Genomic DNA, 17092 nt, shown 5'->3' on the forward strand with positions numbered 1-17092 from the left:
GAATGTGGGAAAATCTACAGTTCAACTGATTTGACTTCTACCAGCCAATGGCCCCGGGGGGAAAAAGTCACAAATGGGGGTTGGAAGGGACTGTTGTAGATGAAGAAAAATTTAAAAGACATAACCAAATACAACAAGAAGAATTTGTGTGGTCCTGATTTGACCAAACCAGCCAAAGATAAAAAGATACTGTGGAGCCAGATGGGGAAATCCAATTATACACTGGGAACCAGATGTGCTAATGGCACTGTGGGTAGGTAAGAAAACGTCCACAGTGTTTGGAGACACACACTGAAGGAAGCAGGGGTGAAATGACATGATTCCCAGGACTTGTTTTAAAACATTTCAGAAAAAAATAAATAAATAAAAAGAAGAAGAAAAAGGGACAGAGCAAATAGCAAAATCTTGATAATTGAATTGAGGTTATGAGGAAGTCAATTCTATTCTTGCGTATGTTTGAAAACTTTCATAATTAAAAGGATAAAACTTAAAAAATGCAGCACGATAATGTATTGCTTCAAAGAACTGTTCCCCCTCCTATTTTACTCTTTCCTTCCTTCCTTCCCTTCTTACCACAAATGCACAGAATCTGAGTAAAATAAAGGATATCCTCAAGTGTATCAAGGTGAAACACTTTCTCATTGAAAAGAACTTTAAAAATAGAGCGCACCCTAAAATCTACTCTCGGTCCAGCTTATCCATTTCCCCGGTCTCACTCGTATTCATTCTCTCTTCCCCTTTCTCCCTCTCCCCCTCTCTCAGTTTAGATTTAGAGAGTACCTCATCTTTCTATGACTACATTCCAGTCAAAGAGACAAAGGCTTCTTACTTAACCATCCGATTAGTCCACGTTTTCTAACTCAGAGCCTTCCCTCTACCCAAGTTCTAGAGCCCATCTCCCCCCCAACTCAAAGAAAAATTAAGACACGTTTTCTGTCAACTTTCATAAGAACCTAGGCTCCAAAAGAGGGCTTTTAAAAGTCAATATCTGATTTGATTTTCAACTCTGATTCTTGTACTAAGCATTCTTTGGTCTGACAAGGTAAAGCCGAGCACAAAACAATCGGAATATATGACACCTGAGTAAGTCTTCCGGCTCCACATTTTTTTAAATAGTGAGGTGTGCCTATAAGATTCCAGTAATTTGATAAGTACTCGACTCTAAATTAGAACGAATCCTTTCCCATTGTTCATTTCATTGGTTCTTTGGTCCCTCCTTCTTACTCAGCATCCTGACCACCTGTTCTTTGATCACTGAAGAGTCCAGCATGTCCAAGACCAGAGTCATCTTTCGTCTTCAAGTCGCCCACTCACATTCTCACTCACAAACTCACAATTGTTCCGACTTATAACTTACTTCCTCCTCAACTCAAGAAGACCTTGAACATAATCAAGAATACAGAAACACCAACAGTTTAGGGTTTATGTATTTATTTTCAAATCTTAACATTTTAAAGTTAAAAAAAAAAAGGCAGCACAGGTAAGAAAGAAGAGTATCTCATCAAAGCAAGCAGGGCTAATAAAATCTGCAGAAAATACACGAGAGAAAGAGAACACACACATCTGCCATAAATGATGGCAGCGATGGGTAAGAACGTTCTTTAATCTTGTTATATACAAATTGTGATCACCTGGAAAACATTTTTCTCATTCTAAAGTTATAAAACATATCCATCAACATTTTTATGACTAACAAACAGTATATTAAATACCTAAGAGTAAAGTAATAACATATGTCTGTGTTTTTTACAAATAAGTTTTTCAGGACTAGGGTAGAGTCAGGTGAAGTGGAAGAAAGGGACTAATGCTTTAAAAGTAACCCATGTGGAGGGGGCAGCAAAATAAACAAGCTATTACTTCTATATTAATTATGACAGCTTTTAAGCTCTCCAAACAAAAATATTTATTAGAAGAGGAATAAAGTTAGCATAGTAGATAGAGAAGAAAGAACCAGAGACTGAATAAAAAGGACCTGGTTAAAGTCCCAAACTGGGTTCTTCCATTCCCCAGCCACGTGACTAAGTAAATCGCAACCTCTTTGGGTCTGGATTTTCTCATCTGCACTATGGATATAAAACCTGCTTTGCCTATCATATCAAATCAAATAATGCACATGAAAGTGAACTAAACCAAAGGATGCAAATGAACATCCTTCTTGCTTTCAAATTAACAGAGCATTATGCAGGAGATGGAATTGGCAGTTTTAAACTCTATTTGAGTCTGATGGTTCCAAACTGGTTACCTAGCATTAACTAATTGGTAAGAAGAAATCTGATTAACATAGAGGCAGGTAAGTAAAGTGAAACCAGGCATATGATCACCAATTTTCCACTAACACTAGTGACTAGTGAGTAGTCCATCTTGTTTCTGCTGAAAGGCCAAATAGGTTTTTAAAAAACAAAGGTGATAAAACTATTTAAGGGATGAGCTATTGAGATGAAGGACAACCATGTTAGGTCCTTACTCCAAGGAAAGTAGCTCTGAGAAGAAACTTTAATGCCTCTAAAAAGAGTTGTAGACTTCAAATACAGGGACAAGGTGTTAAGCACTGAGGTGACATGGAGAAGCTGTATCGACCACACAGAATCTAAGAGTCAACGTCTGGTCCTCACCTGGCACTCTAAGGCCTCAGGTGTTTTGTTTGACCCACAAAGGCTCATCTTACAGATGCTTCAGAGAAACTTAACATTTCAGGAACTGCAGTGTGAGATCAATGAAACTGAACCAACAGGCAATGGTTAAAAATTTCAGGACATCTTTGGTTTATTTCATAAAAGGCCTTCAATAAATATTCAACAATTCATTCAAACTCACTCAAATGTTTTCCTTTAAGTGATATTTAGAAAAAAGCAAAATGCATAGAATTCATGCCTTGAGATAAGAGCATAAATATTCTTCAGTGTTTGGGGTGTTGTTTTATTTTTAGCATTACTTATCAAAGTAGCCCCTTTTTTTCCATAGTAGTCATTTAAATGAAAAAAACATTCTTATGTTCTCTCCCATTTTGTTTCTAGATGAAGAAAAGGAAATAAAGAGAAACAAACTAAACCTAGAAAGAGAGGGAAAGAAAGGAATGAGAAGGAGGAACCTGATAGGAGTTAATACTTTAAGCAACTTAAGTGGCTTAACTTCAATTAAAATTTAATTCCGTAGACTTGCAACAATTGGAGGATGTCCAGCTGGTGAGTCAGTTCCAGATGCTGGGTATAAAATGAGTACAGCACAGTCCTAAGACACTGGAGCTGCTTCTTAAAGACGCGCCACCTGTAACTACGTGACCCACCAAATGGAGATAAAAAATACTAAGTATGTAGAACTTATCTTTTAAATTGAGTTCCCTTCTGAAGGTGTTCATTTCCAAGGCATATAATTAATTCACACAAATCAAGAAAATATTGGATACGATATAGCAAATATGCAAAAAAAAAAAAGTTAACACCAGAAATCCTTTGTTTCAGAACACTTCCTCGTATTAATTATTCTTCACTAGATTTGCTATATTCTGACTAATACTAAAGTCACTAATTGAATGAATGAATCATGGACTCACCAAGACACACAGTTACTAAGTAACCACATGTCTATCTGTCCCAATTCAACCAGTTAAAGGATTTTATTTATTTTGATTAAATGTGGTATACTGCTAATCTTTGTCCACTTGAACGTCAATTTGTGGAGCAATCATTTTAAACCAAAATAGCACCCATGAAAAGGTTTCAAATACAGCTTCTATAATTCTTAACAGATTTTATTAACACAGTAGAGGAGCAGAGTTTATATGCTAGGTTTAGAAAAATACTAACAATCCATTTTTCTAATTCAGCTCTTTGTGGCCTCAACAGGACTCACCATCTTTGAAATCATCTTGAAAAAGAACAAAAAGCCATGTGGCAGCGAGTTTACTCTCTGACTGTCCATGTCTGTCTGTCTGTCTGTCTCACACACGGATACACGCATGATCCAGAAGGCATTCATGAGACACATATCTTGAATCCTAAGACTGTTCGAACAAGGGATTCATGCAGCTCAGGCAACTTTACAAAGGGTAAGAATGGAGTCTACACTGTCCTGACGGGCCAGCAGCAGGAAATGGATGATTTCTCTAAAAGCCTTGCCATCCCACTCCATTAGTCTCTCTATAGCATTCACACGGCTGTGACGGAGGAGCCGTCCAGAAATCAAGCTGATCTGTCAACGTGCTGAAGGCTGTTTTCCGAAGGGTGGAGCCACAGAAACATGATAATGAAAGCAAACTATCTCAAGAATCTATTCTGTTCTGAGTGTCTCTCTGCCTTTTAAGATACGCAGAGATGTCTGTTTTATAGCTCCACTGTAACCTTTTAAACTATTACACAAATTGTAAAGTTTAAACTATCATAATAATCTTCCAGAGCTTCAACCATAATTATGGCAGCTTCCCCGTGGCTCTGAGTCGCACAACACATTACAAATGGTGCGCCCACACCTGAAGCAGAAGGAGCAGCAGTGCCAACACAAAGGATGAGAGAGTTTCAGCGTTTAAGGTGAGAATGGGAAAATGGAAGCAAACATTTTCCAGACTTTTTAAAAGTGGTCTTCTCCAATTTATTTAATTTCTCAGAGAATACCCTGAAGGAGAGAGTGTATTCACTGGTAATATAGCTGATATCACTGCTTTTACAATAAGAAGCTAATTTCTTGAAGTTATCATTTCTACTCTCATTTCTAAAAACCAGAGAAGGAGATCCCAACCAGTATGTGACAAAACATGGCCACACTCAGTTATGTCCAAGTCAGCGTCTCGGCGTGTGTGCACGTGTGCCTGTCTGTCCTGCCCTGGGGTGCTACTGTTCTCCTCGTCGTCCTCCCCCGCCTACCTCTCAGGCTTATCTGTGCTCTAAGGATGCTGAACTTCTGGGCATAACGAAGATAGTGGAAGTCTTCACATATAGATTTTGATCCCTGCCACGAACCTGTCAGCCCGAAAGGTCGTATCATACCAGTGCGATAAAACAAAGAATTCCACTCAATAACAGGTTTGAAAATGGGTAGTAAGAATAGCAGAAAGTACCCTGAGAAATGTTTAGGACATAGCAGACACTGAAGAAATGTCAGTTTATTTTTTCCTGAATTAAAAATGAGGTAACTGACCTCCAAGAAGATGAGGTGGCTCACCCAAGGTCCCGGGAAGCTGGTGTCAGGGTTCTCTCCACACGGAAGCAGGTGTCTGCCCCTAGCAGCTTCCACTATGCCATGGCTGCTCCCCATTTGATGACATGTGACACATCTTTAAATATGCCCTCAATTTGAGTATTTTCACTAAGATGTACCTGAAGCTTTTGCTCCAATGGCAGTTGACGTAACCCTAAATTCTTCTGAAGCCTGGGCATGTTTTTTATCTAAAAGTTCTGTAATACAATTGCAGCATGAGGAGAAAATTAGGTTTAGAAATGACTCCCACTGAAGCATAAGGGAGCACTGGCAGGCAAGCGACGGGAGATTGTTCCAGGCCTTACAGGGGCACATGAACACCACCAACACAGTCATTAACGCCAACTGAGACTCAAAAAGCCTGTGTCACACAGCGCCAGAACCAGAAACTGGCTTGTTCTTATGGACGAAATGTCAAGTAACAATAATGTTTTCAGAGCACAGAGCGGGCTTCTAGACAGCTCTCAGGAGCGTTCTATTGCTCTTCACTGGTTCGTTGCGGGATCAGTACTTTCCACGAGGAATTAGGCAATTATCGGGAAAATAAGCACTACAGGCATTTTCTCCCCCACAGCTTTCTAAAAACAGTCATATTTAGGTTTAAAGTTAAGAACATATTATGAAAGGTACTTTTTACTATAGGATGTTTTATTCCTCCATGATAACTTTATTTTACACTGTTTTTTGTTTTTTGAGCCAATGTTCACTCTCTTGGGGTACCTTCTCTTTGAAATCTTACTCAAGACTGTAAGTGTGTAAACTCATAGGAAAGGTCTGGAAAGATAGAGACCAAACCTAAATGTTATGATATCTGTGAAGAGGAAGTGACGACCAGGGACTGGGGGTGGAGGAGACTCATTATCATGTACTACTCACATACTTTTAATTGCCGTTAAAAAGCATTTTTCAGATGTACCATAGACCTAAGATGTCTAAAGAAAATCAAAAAAATACAGGCTCCAATTTTAAGTGCTCTCTACTGTTGACTTTATGCAAAGCCCTAAGAAATGAACATACATCTTCTTTGAGTGGTAGTATTTTCTAATCGAGAGGCCCTAAATCTTTCATCCTACTTCCCATGTGTCGCTTTTTACATGTAGGATATATTACTCTTAAACAAATACAAATCTTCCAATAGCAGTGAACTTATAGGAATAATGACTGAAAAGTTTGGAAATGAAAAGTGAAACAGATGACTTTGAAATAGCCATTATGCATCCACTTCCTTTTCCGAACCAGATTCCCATGGTTTGTGGCACTATGACTGATACACACCACAATCAAGCAGTGTATTGAGCTGTTCAAAGAAGGCTTTTTTCAAAGTATGGCAGTCAGCTTACTTGCTCCAAGCCAAAAATGGAATAGGAGAAACCCATGTATTTTAAGACACAGTAAGGGTGTGTGCCTGGCGGCATGGTCTATTTTTAGGAGTTATATTGGGAAACTTCCTTTGTGAATGCATGTAGGAAAAAAACAGTAATAGAAGGGTAACCATATGAATTATTTCATTCTTAAAATAGGTCTGTCCAATATGAGCTAGGTATGTCTTCAAAAGAGCCTGTGGTTTTAACTCTTACTATCCCCAAGGCTCCTCTCTCCATTCATATACATAACTAAAGGGGTTCCTGGAAAACCTCATGGTTTTTTTCAATAAATAAACTTTGAGTCTGCAAAATCTCAAGTAACCGCACTCACAGCAAGTAAAGAATAAATTTTAAGGAACTGACAGACACCCTGGAGTAGAAGTGCGAATGGGGTTACAGCTCTCAGATAAGGCTCACTGTGAGATGTCCAGAGGGATAACGTACACGAATTCTGCTCCCCGTCAACTGACAGCCTGTCAGTACTTTTTCTCAGACACTGCTCACGACTGATATGCGTAAAAAACAAGCAGCAAACTGTGTTGTGGCATTTGTGTCAAGAGGAATACATTTCCACTGCCAAACCCTAGATTTTCTGTTGGTATAACCGTTCTAAACCTTGATTTTAAAACTTTTCTTTTTTTAAGTATAAATGGTCTTTACCTCAGACCCGTTTGCTAAGGAGGAAGACACGGTCCTGAGTAGGAAGAGCTGACTACACATCAGGGCTCTTCCCGGCCCTCCCATGCTGGCCAACGGAGAGCAAGTTAGAAGCGACTCTTCCACCAGCAAGAACAAGCACAGGGCCATGAATAATTGCTCTTCTTTTACCATTATGTTTAAATAATTTAATATAATTACAATCACGATTATTATTATACAACTGTATTTAAAATCATATTATAGAAAATTCCTCTTATTCCCTGAGAGGTAGATTAAATGAAATAGACCAAAGCAGTTATTCAGCCTCCTAAAATCCCACTCTTGTCTGTAAGGATCCAGATAATAAGGCCACGTGTTTAGCACCTTTGAGACCAAGAAGTTGTCTGCTTAGAAAGTTCTTCAAGGCTCCATGTTTACACTGGAAAGTCAAAGATTTCACTGCGTGCACACTGAAACTTACCTCCCGGTGCTGCTCTTGAAATTTAAGGTAAACATGCAATAAGTTCCTGAAAGACTGAGTGGCCACACACAACTGACTGACACTGTGAGTTATCCGTAATGTTTACACAAGTTAAATTTGCCCCTAAATCAGCTAACGTTAAGACAACATATTTCCTCTAGAGAACATATGAAAGAGAGTGAGGATGGGGTGAAAACTCAAACTGAGAACGGTGAAGAAGATCCCCGAGTCATCCCAAACCACAAGCAAGGCTTACCTTTTCAGGTCAACGGTTGTGACACTAAATACAACGCCTTTGAGCCAAAGAATCATGAAGAGCCTCTGGGAAAAGGGGCAGTTTCCTATGCTTTCTCCATCACTGCCAGCCTGGGAGTCAGAAAGAAACATGAAGAAACAGGGTCAAAGTGATGATACTCAAAACGACAGAGCTTTCTCTGAATTTTAATCAAGGATACCAGAAGACAGGAAAAGCTGCATTGTGGAAAGAAGGGTGGCAATTCAGGTCTTTATTATTTTGCTCTTTCTTTCGCCTCTTTCTCTTCTTAAAAACGGCCAGTCTAGTACAGCACTGTCCAAGAGAACTTTCTGCAGTGACAGAAATTATCTATATTACCACTGTCTAACACAGTAGTAAAGTGTGACATACGGGTAATGAAAACTTAAAACGTGGCTAGTTCAACTGAACTGAATTTTTCATTTTGTTTACTTTTAACTAATTTAAATTTAAACAGCCACATGTGGCCAATGGCCACCATAGAGGACAGCACAGCTCTACTCAGTCCCTGGGGGGTACAGATCCTCGTCTCAGGGCAAAGACAAAGTCTACTGCGGGTTTTATGAAATCTAAGTCATTTCTTGTTCTGTGAGACGGTCCTGGAAGGTAACCAAAGAAGGGAAACTAGTAGGTGTGCCTGTCCCCAGAGTTAAATAATCGCCAACTTCCCCTCATTTTAAAAAATACTCATTATAGAAATCCTGTATTTTGTTTTCCACATTCCTTCCGGGAGCAATAAAATAACAAAAGATATCTTTATAATAAGTTATTTGTAATCCTACTCAATGACTGGAGCAGTTGACTTCCCTGAGCTCAAGGATGAGGCAGAAGCTCCCTGAAATCAGAGGGGGACAAATCTTTAATTCCAGCACCTATGCCCCAAGTTTAAAAAGGAGGGAGGGGGAAGCAGAGCACAGGACGGGGAAGAGGGAGAGCCAGCACGCTCGAAGAGAACATTCTGACACTTGCGAGGAATCAACACAGCCCTGGCTCACCATAAAGTCTGTGCAGAGAGCCAGAAATAACTTTCAACAAGTTACTCAGAGATGTTGCCGAAAGTACTGTTTATTATCCAAAAGTAACTCGAAAAATTCAGAAGCCATTTCAGTAAAATGCCATATAGTAAAATCATTAATTTCTAAACTAATGGGGAAATTGGGGGGGAGGGGGGGTTTAAAAAAAAGTAGTTACCTGATTAAACATAATACAACCAACAAAAAACATGGGCATATAAGGAAGATCCCAGAATGCTACCCTAATCAGACAGCACGGGATAGTTACAACTGAGCTTGGTTAAAAAAAAAAAAAAAAAAAAAGAAAGAAAATTGATCATTCTTTATCAGTAATAAAACATACACAGAATTGTAGTCAGAGTAAATCATATTAATTTCTAATACTGCATCTTGTTCAAAATTTTACTTCCTAAAGAAGGTGTAGCTCTTAAACTTTAGTGTGATTAAGAACAACCTAAGGAAAAACATTTAAAATGCAGATTTCTGGGCCTTAACATTCAGACATCCTGACGCAGAAGAATTCCTGGGGGAGGCCCCAGGAGTCCTCACCTTGTTAGAGGCACCCAAGGAGATCACAAGCAAGGCACCCGCTCGACACACTGACACACCCGGCGTGGGAAGGTCAGGACAATGGTCCTTCCTCACAGCACAAGTCGGTTTATAACACTAGGTCATCCCACCACATAACGTAACAAACTGGTACCCAAAGTTGCTTTCTGAAGATGCTGACCATCCAAACACATACGAAACACGGATAACATACAAGTGACTGTATTACAAATGACAAAAAGTTAATACATTACCTTTCTATACAGGTCGATTAATATTTTCACACAAGGTGTGGCTGTAGATATGCAAATTTTATCATCATCAGTTTTATTTTTCCCCCCCTCCTGGTTTTCTCAAGCTTAGCAGCAGAAGCATAAATACACAAAAAAGCACACCAAATTTGGTACTTACCGAAAAGCACTCAAGTTTGGTAGACAGAGAACAAGTCTGACTCAAGATTTTCTTCCTATTCCATTTATTGAATCTACAAAATTAACTACAATTTCCCAAGCTGCCTCTCACAGCAGCGTTAAAATAATTAAATGGGTAAAGAAGATGTAATAAAGACATCGCCCGTGGGCACCTGAAAACACATTCAACTAAGGGCAAGCGCGAGACAAACCGAGACTGGCTACAGGTCAGAGAGCTCGCCCCACAATTTCCCTCCCGTCTGCAGAGCATGTCGTCGTCTGGACAGAAGAACCTCGGTCCACCGCCTGCCTCACGAAGACCTCGTCAGGATGCAAAGGCCCCTCTGCTGTCACCTCCTTTGTCTGTAATTTTCTAGCAAACTTTACCAATTTCCCTCTCTTTCAGGTATATCAGAAGCTTATTACACATCTCACACTCCTTATGAAACTACTTTCCCTTGTGCACACACAAATAAAAGCACGCACACTCTTCAAGATAGAGCTGAAAAACTGCTTTTTATTAACTACTCCCAAAACGCATGACAATTCAAATAAGAAATATCGCCATGGACACATTTTCCCAAAGTTTTAACAGCATTAGAAAACTGGGAGCTACTAGTCAGAGGATGTTTTCATAAAGTATGGTGAAACTCCAGAAAAATTTGGATTTCCAGAAGTCACAAGTCAAAAACTTCCTCCTTTAGCCCACGATGTATTAATAAAATTCCATTTCAACACAATTTCATACAAGTTAAAGGATCAAAATTATTCTCTTCGGTCTGAGCTACACTGAGTACAATCCATTGGTACAACTGACTGAGGAGGAAATTATGGTATAGCGGAAAGCATTATACACTAGAAATCAAACACCTTTATTCTATACCCAGTTTTTCATTAGTGACAATAATAAAAATTAACACACAAGTATACCTAACAATAGCATCTAAGAATAAAGTATGCCTTTAAAAAAACTTCCTTTTACTGCTTCCAATATAAACTCTTTATTTTAAAAATAAATAAAAACTAAAACGCTACAGAAAGCCCGAGTTCCCCCACCCCTGAACCATTCACTAGCTTGTCACTTAGTCTTCTAGATTTTTATTTTCTAGGTACATACTATTTTTTTCTTTTAAAAATGTGACCACACTATATATAACTTTTTTTACAATTTACATATTTTATTCCCAATTTAATGTAATCAACCCCCTGGAGGCTGTAATCCCTGCACTAGAATGGTGTCAGTCAGAGACGACCAAGGAGGAAGCCAGGTCTTTCAACCCTGCCAGCCAGCGCCGACAAGCCCCCGACTCCCTGCTGGGGTGGGGGTGAGAGGGGGCCTAGTAGAGAGCAGGCAGGACTTTCACCATCAACCAGAGGTAATGGGACCACCTCGACCAGTGTCAGCGGAGACCCCACGGGGAGCTGGAGCTCATACCCTCGCCCAATGGAGGCCAGGCTGGCACCTGGACTTCTCTCCCCACGTGGCCGCAATGAGGCAGTGTCGCCGCCCTTCTCCCCTCCCAATTCCCTCCAGAACAGCGTCAGGGAAGTCTTATTTGAGTGTCAGGGAAGTTTTTAAACAAGATCCAGAGTCTCATAATTTGAAAATGGTTTCAACCAAAAATCACTTGTCATATCAAGAACAAAACCAAACTGAATGAAACAGGCAATCGAGAGATGTCAGAATTATCCAACAAAGACTTTAAAGCAGCCGTGATAAGAATGCTTCCATAAGCAATTATGAACCGCTTGAAACAAATGAAAAAGTAGAAAGCCTGAGCAAAGAAACAGAAAATGTAAAGAAGAACCAGATGGAAATTTTAGAGCTGACAAATACAGTAACTGAAATAAAAAGCTCAGAGAATGGGCTCGACAGCCAAACCAAGGGGACCAGGAGGAGAATCACTGGACTGGAGGAAAGGAGGACAGAAATGACCCAATCTGAACAACAGAGAGCACGAGACTGAAAACGTGATACTGCTTATCAATTCCCATATTTTGAGGTCATCCACCTAATGGTCATTTTTGAAGGCTTTGTTGTATGCTACCAACCCAACAATTTCACATCGAGAAATTTATTCTTTAGAAACATTTATACAGATGTCCAAAGATACAAGAGGGAGAAACAGTGACGCCTTGTTTGTGAAAGCAGAACACTGGAGACCACCCACAGCCTACGAGGGAAGGACTTGCTGGTTCTAGACCACCTCCAGAGGGCGGGCGTCTGGGCTAAACACTGGGCCTTCGCACGCAAGGCAGGGGGTGGGCCAGCCTTTCCTGTGGCGTTTGGAGCACAGCAGCTGTTGTCTAAAGTTTTCTGTCTCGCTCAAGCCGCCCCTTTGCTGGTTCTCTGGCCAGAGACAGCAGACTTCTCTTGGAGCTTTTTATGTCCATGCCTGTTGGTGTTTCCAGACTGCCAGCTTCAATAGCTCCAAATCTTCAGACGGATGAAGCAAAAAACCAAGAAACTCACCACCATCTACTCCACCTTCCCAGAAGCAGAAGTCTCTCAGAAGTATTAAACTCAAAAAGCAAAATAAGAACCACGTAAAAAGTGGCATATCCATAGAATGGAATATTATTTGGCAATAAAAAGCCATGAAGTACTGATATATGCTATAACTTGGATGAACTCTGACAAATCACACTTTTCCTTTCCAGGGCTAGTCACAAAAGATCACATAGTATATGATTCCATTTATATGAAGTGTCCAAAATAGGCAAATCCGTAGAGACAGAAAGTAAATTAGTGGTTGCTGAGGGGGGCGGGGGGAGAATGACAAAAGCATTCTAAAATTAGACTGATGATGGTTGCACAACTTTGTGAACATACTAAAAACCAGCGAATTGCACACTTTAACTGGGTGCATTGTATGGTATACAAATTCTATTTCAATAAAGCTGTTTAAAAAATATGTAGACACAGATTACGAGTTTAAATATAAATATACTGGACAAGATTTTAATTTGGAATATACAGTTTTTAAAAATTATGATTTCATATTACAAAAAGCATACATGTTTATAGGGTTTTCTTAAAAATCAGAAAGCCTAACTAATCAAAACAAAAACCTGAATTATCCCACTGATAGAAATAACTACGAATCTTGAGATAAAGGATGAGTCTTAGCATTCATTTAGGTTTTGTTCTTATAAAAGGGGTAGTTTTGGGGCTGGCCCTGTGGCTGAGGGGTAAAGCTCACATGCTCCGCTTCAGCAGCCCGGGGTTCACCAGTTTGGATCCTGGTGTGGACACACACATGGCTCATCAGGCCATGCTGTGGCGGTGTCCCACATAGAAGAACTAGAATGACCTACAACTAGGATATACAATGATACGGGGCTTTGGGGGGAAAAAAAAGAAGATTAGTAACAGATGTCAGCTCAGGGCCAATCTTTCTGACCAAACGAAAACAAAGCATACTTTTAAAAAAAGGGAGAGGTAGTTTTGTTTAACTTTGCTTTCTGGAGTTCCCCTCACACACTCACCCTTCCTCGCCTCCTCCCTCTGGGCCACTGTTGTAATTCTCGAATTGCCTAACACCAGTATTTAATCAGAAACTGCTGGATTGACTTCTACACTGCAGAACGGGGGTCAGTGGCAGATGCCATAAATATTTTAATGTTTTACTAATTCAAGGTTAAGGAACTGCTCACTTAGAAAACCTAGTTTAATCAGTTTTTAGAATAGTCAGATTTTTAAAAGACCCAAGATGGAGAGCTTTAACTTCATGCCTCCCTACTTCTTTGTGTTTGGGGGGCTGGGGGAGGGGTGATGATGACTGAAGGAAGAGAGAGAGGAGCTGGGACCTGAAAGCAGGAATGGGCTCCTCGCCACTGAGTTACTTCCCTTGACACGTTCTCACGGGAATGTAGAGAACAGCGTGCTGCCGAAAGAACGAACTGAAAAACTCTGAGCCCTCACTTACCTTTCGTGTGGATTCTATCTAAATTAGCTGTCTGAATACACAGAACGGTTTGCTCCTGATTTAGATTAACTTAAAAGTCACAAGACATGACAAACGGGCAAAGTCACCTGGCTTCTATTATCCATTTCTTCAGAGTTTTAGCCAGACACACGCTGGAAGCCAGGGTTAGAGTCTAAAGGTTCCACAGGCTGTCATCCTGCCGCAGGGTCTGCAGAGCGCGCGGGAAAGAAGGTGCAGAACCAGACACAGCTGAATTTGAATCCTGACTTCACTACTTAGCGGCTGTGTAACCTTCAGTAAACTACTTACCTCTGTGAAACGACTTCCTACACCTCGTTATTAAGGGCATCGAATCAGGACACACACAATTCCGGGCATGTGGTAAGAGTTTAGTAAATGTTACCTGACTTTAAAGAAACTTCATGCACAGAGCTCAAGGCCTAAAAAGCAGGTCCTTCACTTCAAGCTCTGAGTCATTAGAATCTCTAGATTACTTTACTCTTTCAGAAGTGAGAGAAGAGAAAGAATTTAAGTACCTTCCATGCGCCATATATTATGGCCCGATGCTTTAAGAAAAATACTCCAGATAAAGTTTAAATACAGTCCACTAGATGGAGTGAAGCAAAGATATCCTTTATTTAAGAAGATGTCAAAAACCTCTGGCCATGCAAAGAATCTGTCATTGTCTCCTGGCCATAACCGTATGAAGGAAGAACGTCAAAGGATGTATCAGGGAACAGTTACTACGTTTGAAGCTCTGCCTATGTCAATAAAACAGAGCCAATGGCAGGACACTGTAAAGACCTCACTTGCTACCATTTTCTTGTTCAGCATCACCAATTCATGAGGTCTACGCTCCAGATAAGAGCCTGTGCAATTTAGAGAGGAACTGACTGGTCTGAAATTACATGAGTGCACCCAACTACCAGGGGGAGATGAAAGTCCGGGCGAGGCTGTAAGAGCTCACAGGAAACGTTCACCTGATTGAAGATGAACTCTCTTCTCTCCCCAAATAAGCTCTTCACATCTATTAATCCAGTAATCCTTATGTCCTCTCATTCAGCAGAAGATGGTGGGTAAGAGCCTGACTCCCAGACAACGCCACCGTTTCCTATCTGTGTGACTTTGGAAAAGTGACTAAACCCCTCTGGGCCTGTCTTCCACTTCCATAATAACATGACCTACCTCACTGGATTGTTGGGGGCAACTGAGAGGTAATACATGAAAGGGCTTAGAACACCATGATGCTTCAAAATCGGGGGACAGGGAGGGAGTTGTCCATCGTATACCCTTTCACACTTTTGGATATTTGTAGTACACACATGAATCTTTCATTTAAAAAAAAAAAAAGGCAAGCAATCAAAAATCTTCCTACCACAAACACATGAAAACGAAGTAAAACACTAGTTATATAATGAAGGTAGAAAAGCTCTGAAGATGAAGGACGTCTATAAGGCGCAGGTGTGTCAAGTCTCAGGGGACGTACAATCCACAAGGAAGGAGGTTGAAAACACAGATCACCCGGCCTCACCTCCAGACACTCGGATCCAGCATGTCTGTGGTGGCGTCCAGGAGTCCGCAGCTTTTAAAAAGCAGTTCCAATTCTGATGCATTTGGTGGGCGGACCAGATTTTGGCAAACACTGACACAGAAGAGAACATGCCAAAAAAACAAAATAAAGACTGGAAAGAAGAAGTTTACTGCACGGTTCAACTTCGAATTCCTCATCATGCTTTCTGGACACTGCTCCTCACAGGCCAGCAACATGGTCACCGTTTGTTAGGGTCAGATTTAATAAATAACAGCCCCCTCCCACGCTTTAAAGGAATGTCACACTATTTTGCCTCAAACTTGGCCTATCAAAACTTAAGCCAAGCCAGCCTAAAGCCGCACGAAACCTAGACACTCGAATTCAAGAGCATTCTTATTCCACTCAAACTAAGAAGCAGAGGCAAGTACGTTTCAGTGCAAAACAGTCCATCATTCACGTTTCTAAGAGCTTGTCTTAAAACCAGACATAATGTCAAGGACAATTACAGTGACCCAGAGTCCTTTATAGATCAAGTCTTTCATGCTGTGGGATGGTTATATCTGGTTTAGAAGAACAATTACAAATTTTAATTACTATACTATACTACTAAATGGTGTGACTTGTCTGGAGACAAAAAGAAGAAATGATTCTGCTGTGATGTCAGGAACATGGACCACTAGCAAAATAGGCTGGATCTTCCACTTAGAAGCAATATAACCATGGGCAAGTCACTTAACCTTTCCGCGTCCCAGTTTTCTCGTCCAGGAAGGGGAGGGTTTGGGGATAGGGGTGAGACGCATTTACAGACGTTGACAACCGTGATCTGTCAGACAAGATGTATCCTCCTCTTGGGGAACACACACTGAAGTCCTCAGGGGTCAACAGCTACACTGCACGCAACGTACTAGAGAAAGAGCAAATAATAGTGGAAATGGGGCAAAACGTTAACAACAGGTAAACCTTGGTAAAGGGTGTTCTTTGTACTGTTCTTATTCTTGCAACTTGTCCAAAAAAAGGTTTTGTAAATTATTAATCTAGTTTCACTTCCATCCTAATAGTTTCTAACTATATTACAGCACAATTTTATTGTACTATTTATGTATTATCTCCAAGGGCAGATAAAAATCAACCTCTTTAAATTAAAAAAACGTTTTTTAATCATTCGTCAACCATGTGAGGACCTACACTAAGCACTGGAGATCCAGTGATGAATAAGTGAAGACATGGTTCCTGCCTTTATATTATCTTTATATGGTCTACAAAGTTTAATCGGAATAATTTAAGAATTTGAGAACACACTAAAAGTGAAAATTTCAATATGGGATACACTGAAACTCAAAACATATCCCCCCCCCAACCTTATCACAATTGAAATAACGCCTGTTTAACATTTTCTCAAAAGTGTCATCGACATCCTCCAATGTCATGATTTTGTGAGTTGCCGGTTCATGGGCTCCTCCTCTGAGCTGGTGAATCAGCTTCTAACAGGAAACTTAATGTTCTCCTGCATTAGCCTAAATCACTGTGAATTGAGGAATCATTCAAAACTACACAGAAATGCGTCTTTTCACTTTATTTTTAAATTTTAAAAAGGAGGAAGCAACTAAAAGCATAGCGAAAATTTATCATGTTTATCTACGTGAAATAATCTACTAAAATCTGAAGTTATTACTAAAATCATCAAGATTCAAAGCTACTTGGATACTGTTGGA

The 17092-nt window shown here is 40.2% G+C and overlaps 1 protein-coding gene across 1 annotated transcript in view; it reads right to left on the minus strand.

The window, feature by feature from the left end:
* Positions 1–17092, minus strand: part of CLIC4 (chloride intracellular channel 4) — a 64787-nt gene that overhangs the window by 22500 nt on the left and 25195 nt on the right. Inside the window, exon 2 of the mRNA XM_070610685.1 lies at positions 7931–8040. Coding sequence (XP_070466786.1) covers positions 7931–8040 — 110 coding nt within the window. The remainder of the gene's footprint in view (positions 1–7930; positions 8041–17092) is intronic.

This window comes from Equus przewalskii, chromosome 2, assembly GCF_037783145.1.
Source record: "Equus przewalskii isolate Varuska chromosome 2, EquPr2, whole genome shotgun sequence".
Taxonomy (NCBI): domain Eukaryota; kingdom Metazoa; phylum Chordata; class Mammalia; order Perissodactyla; family Equidae; genus Equus; species Equus przewalskii.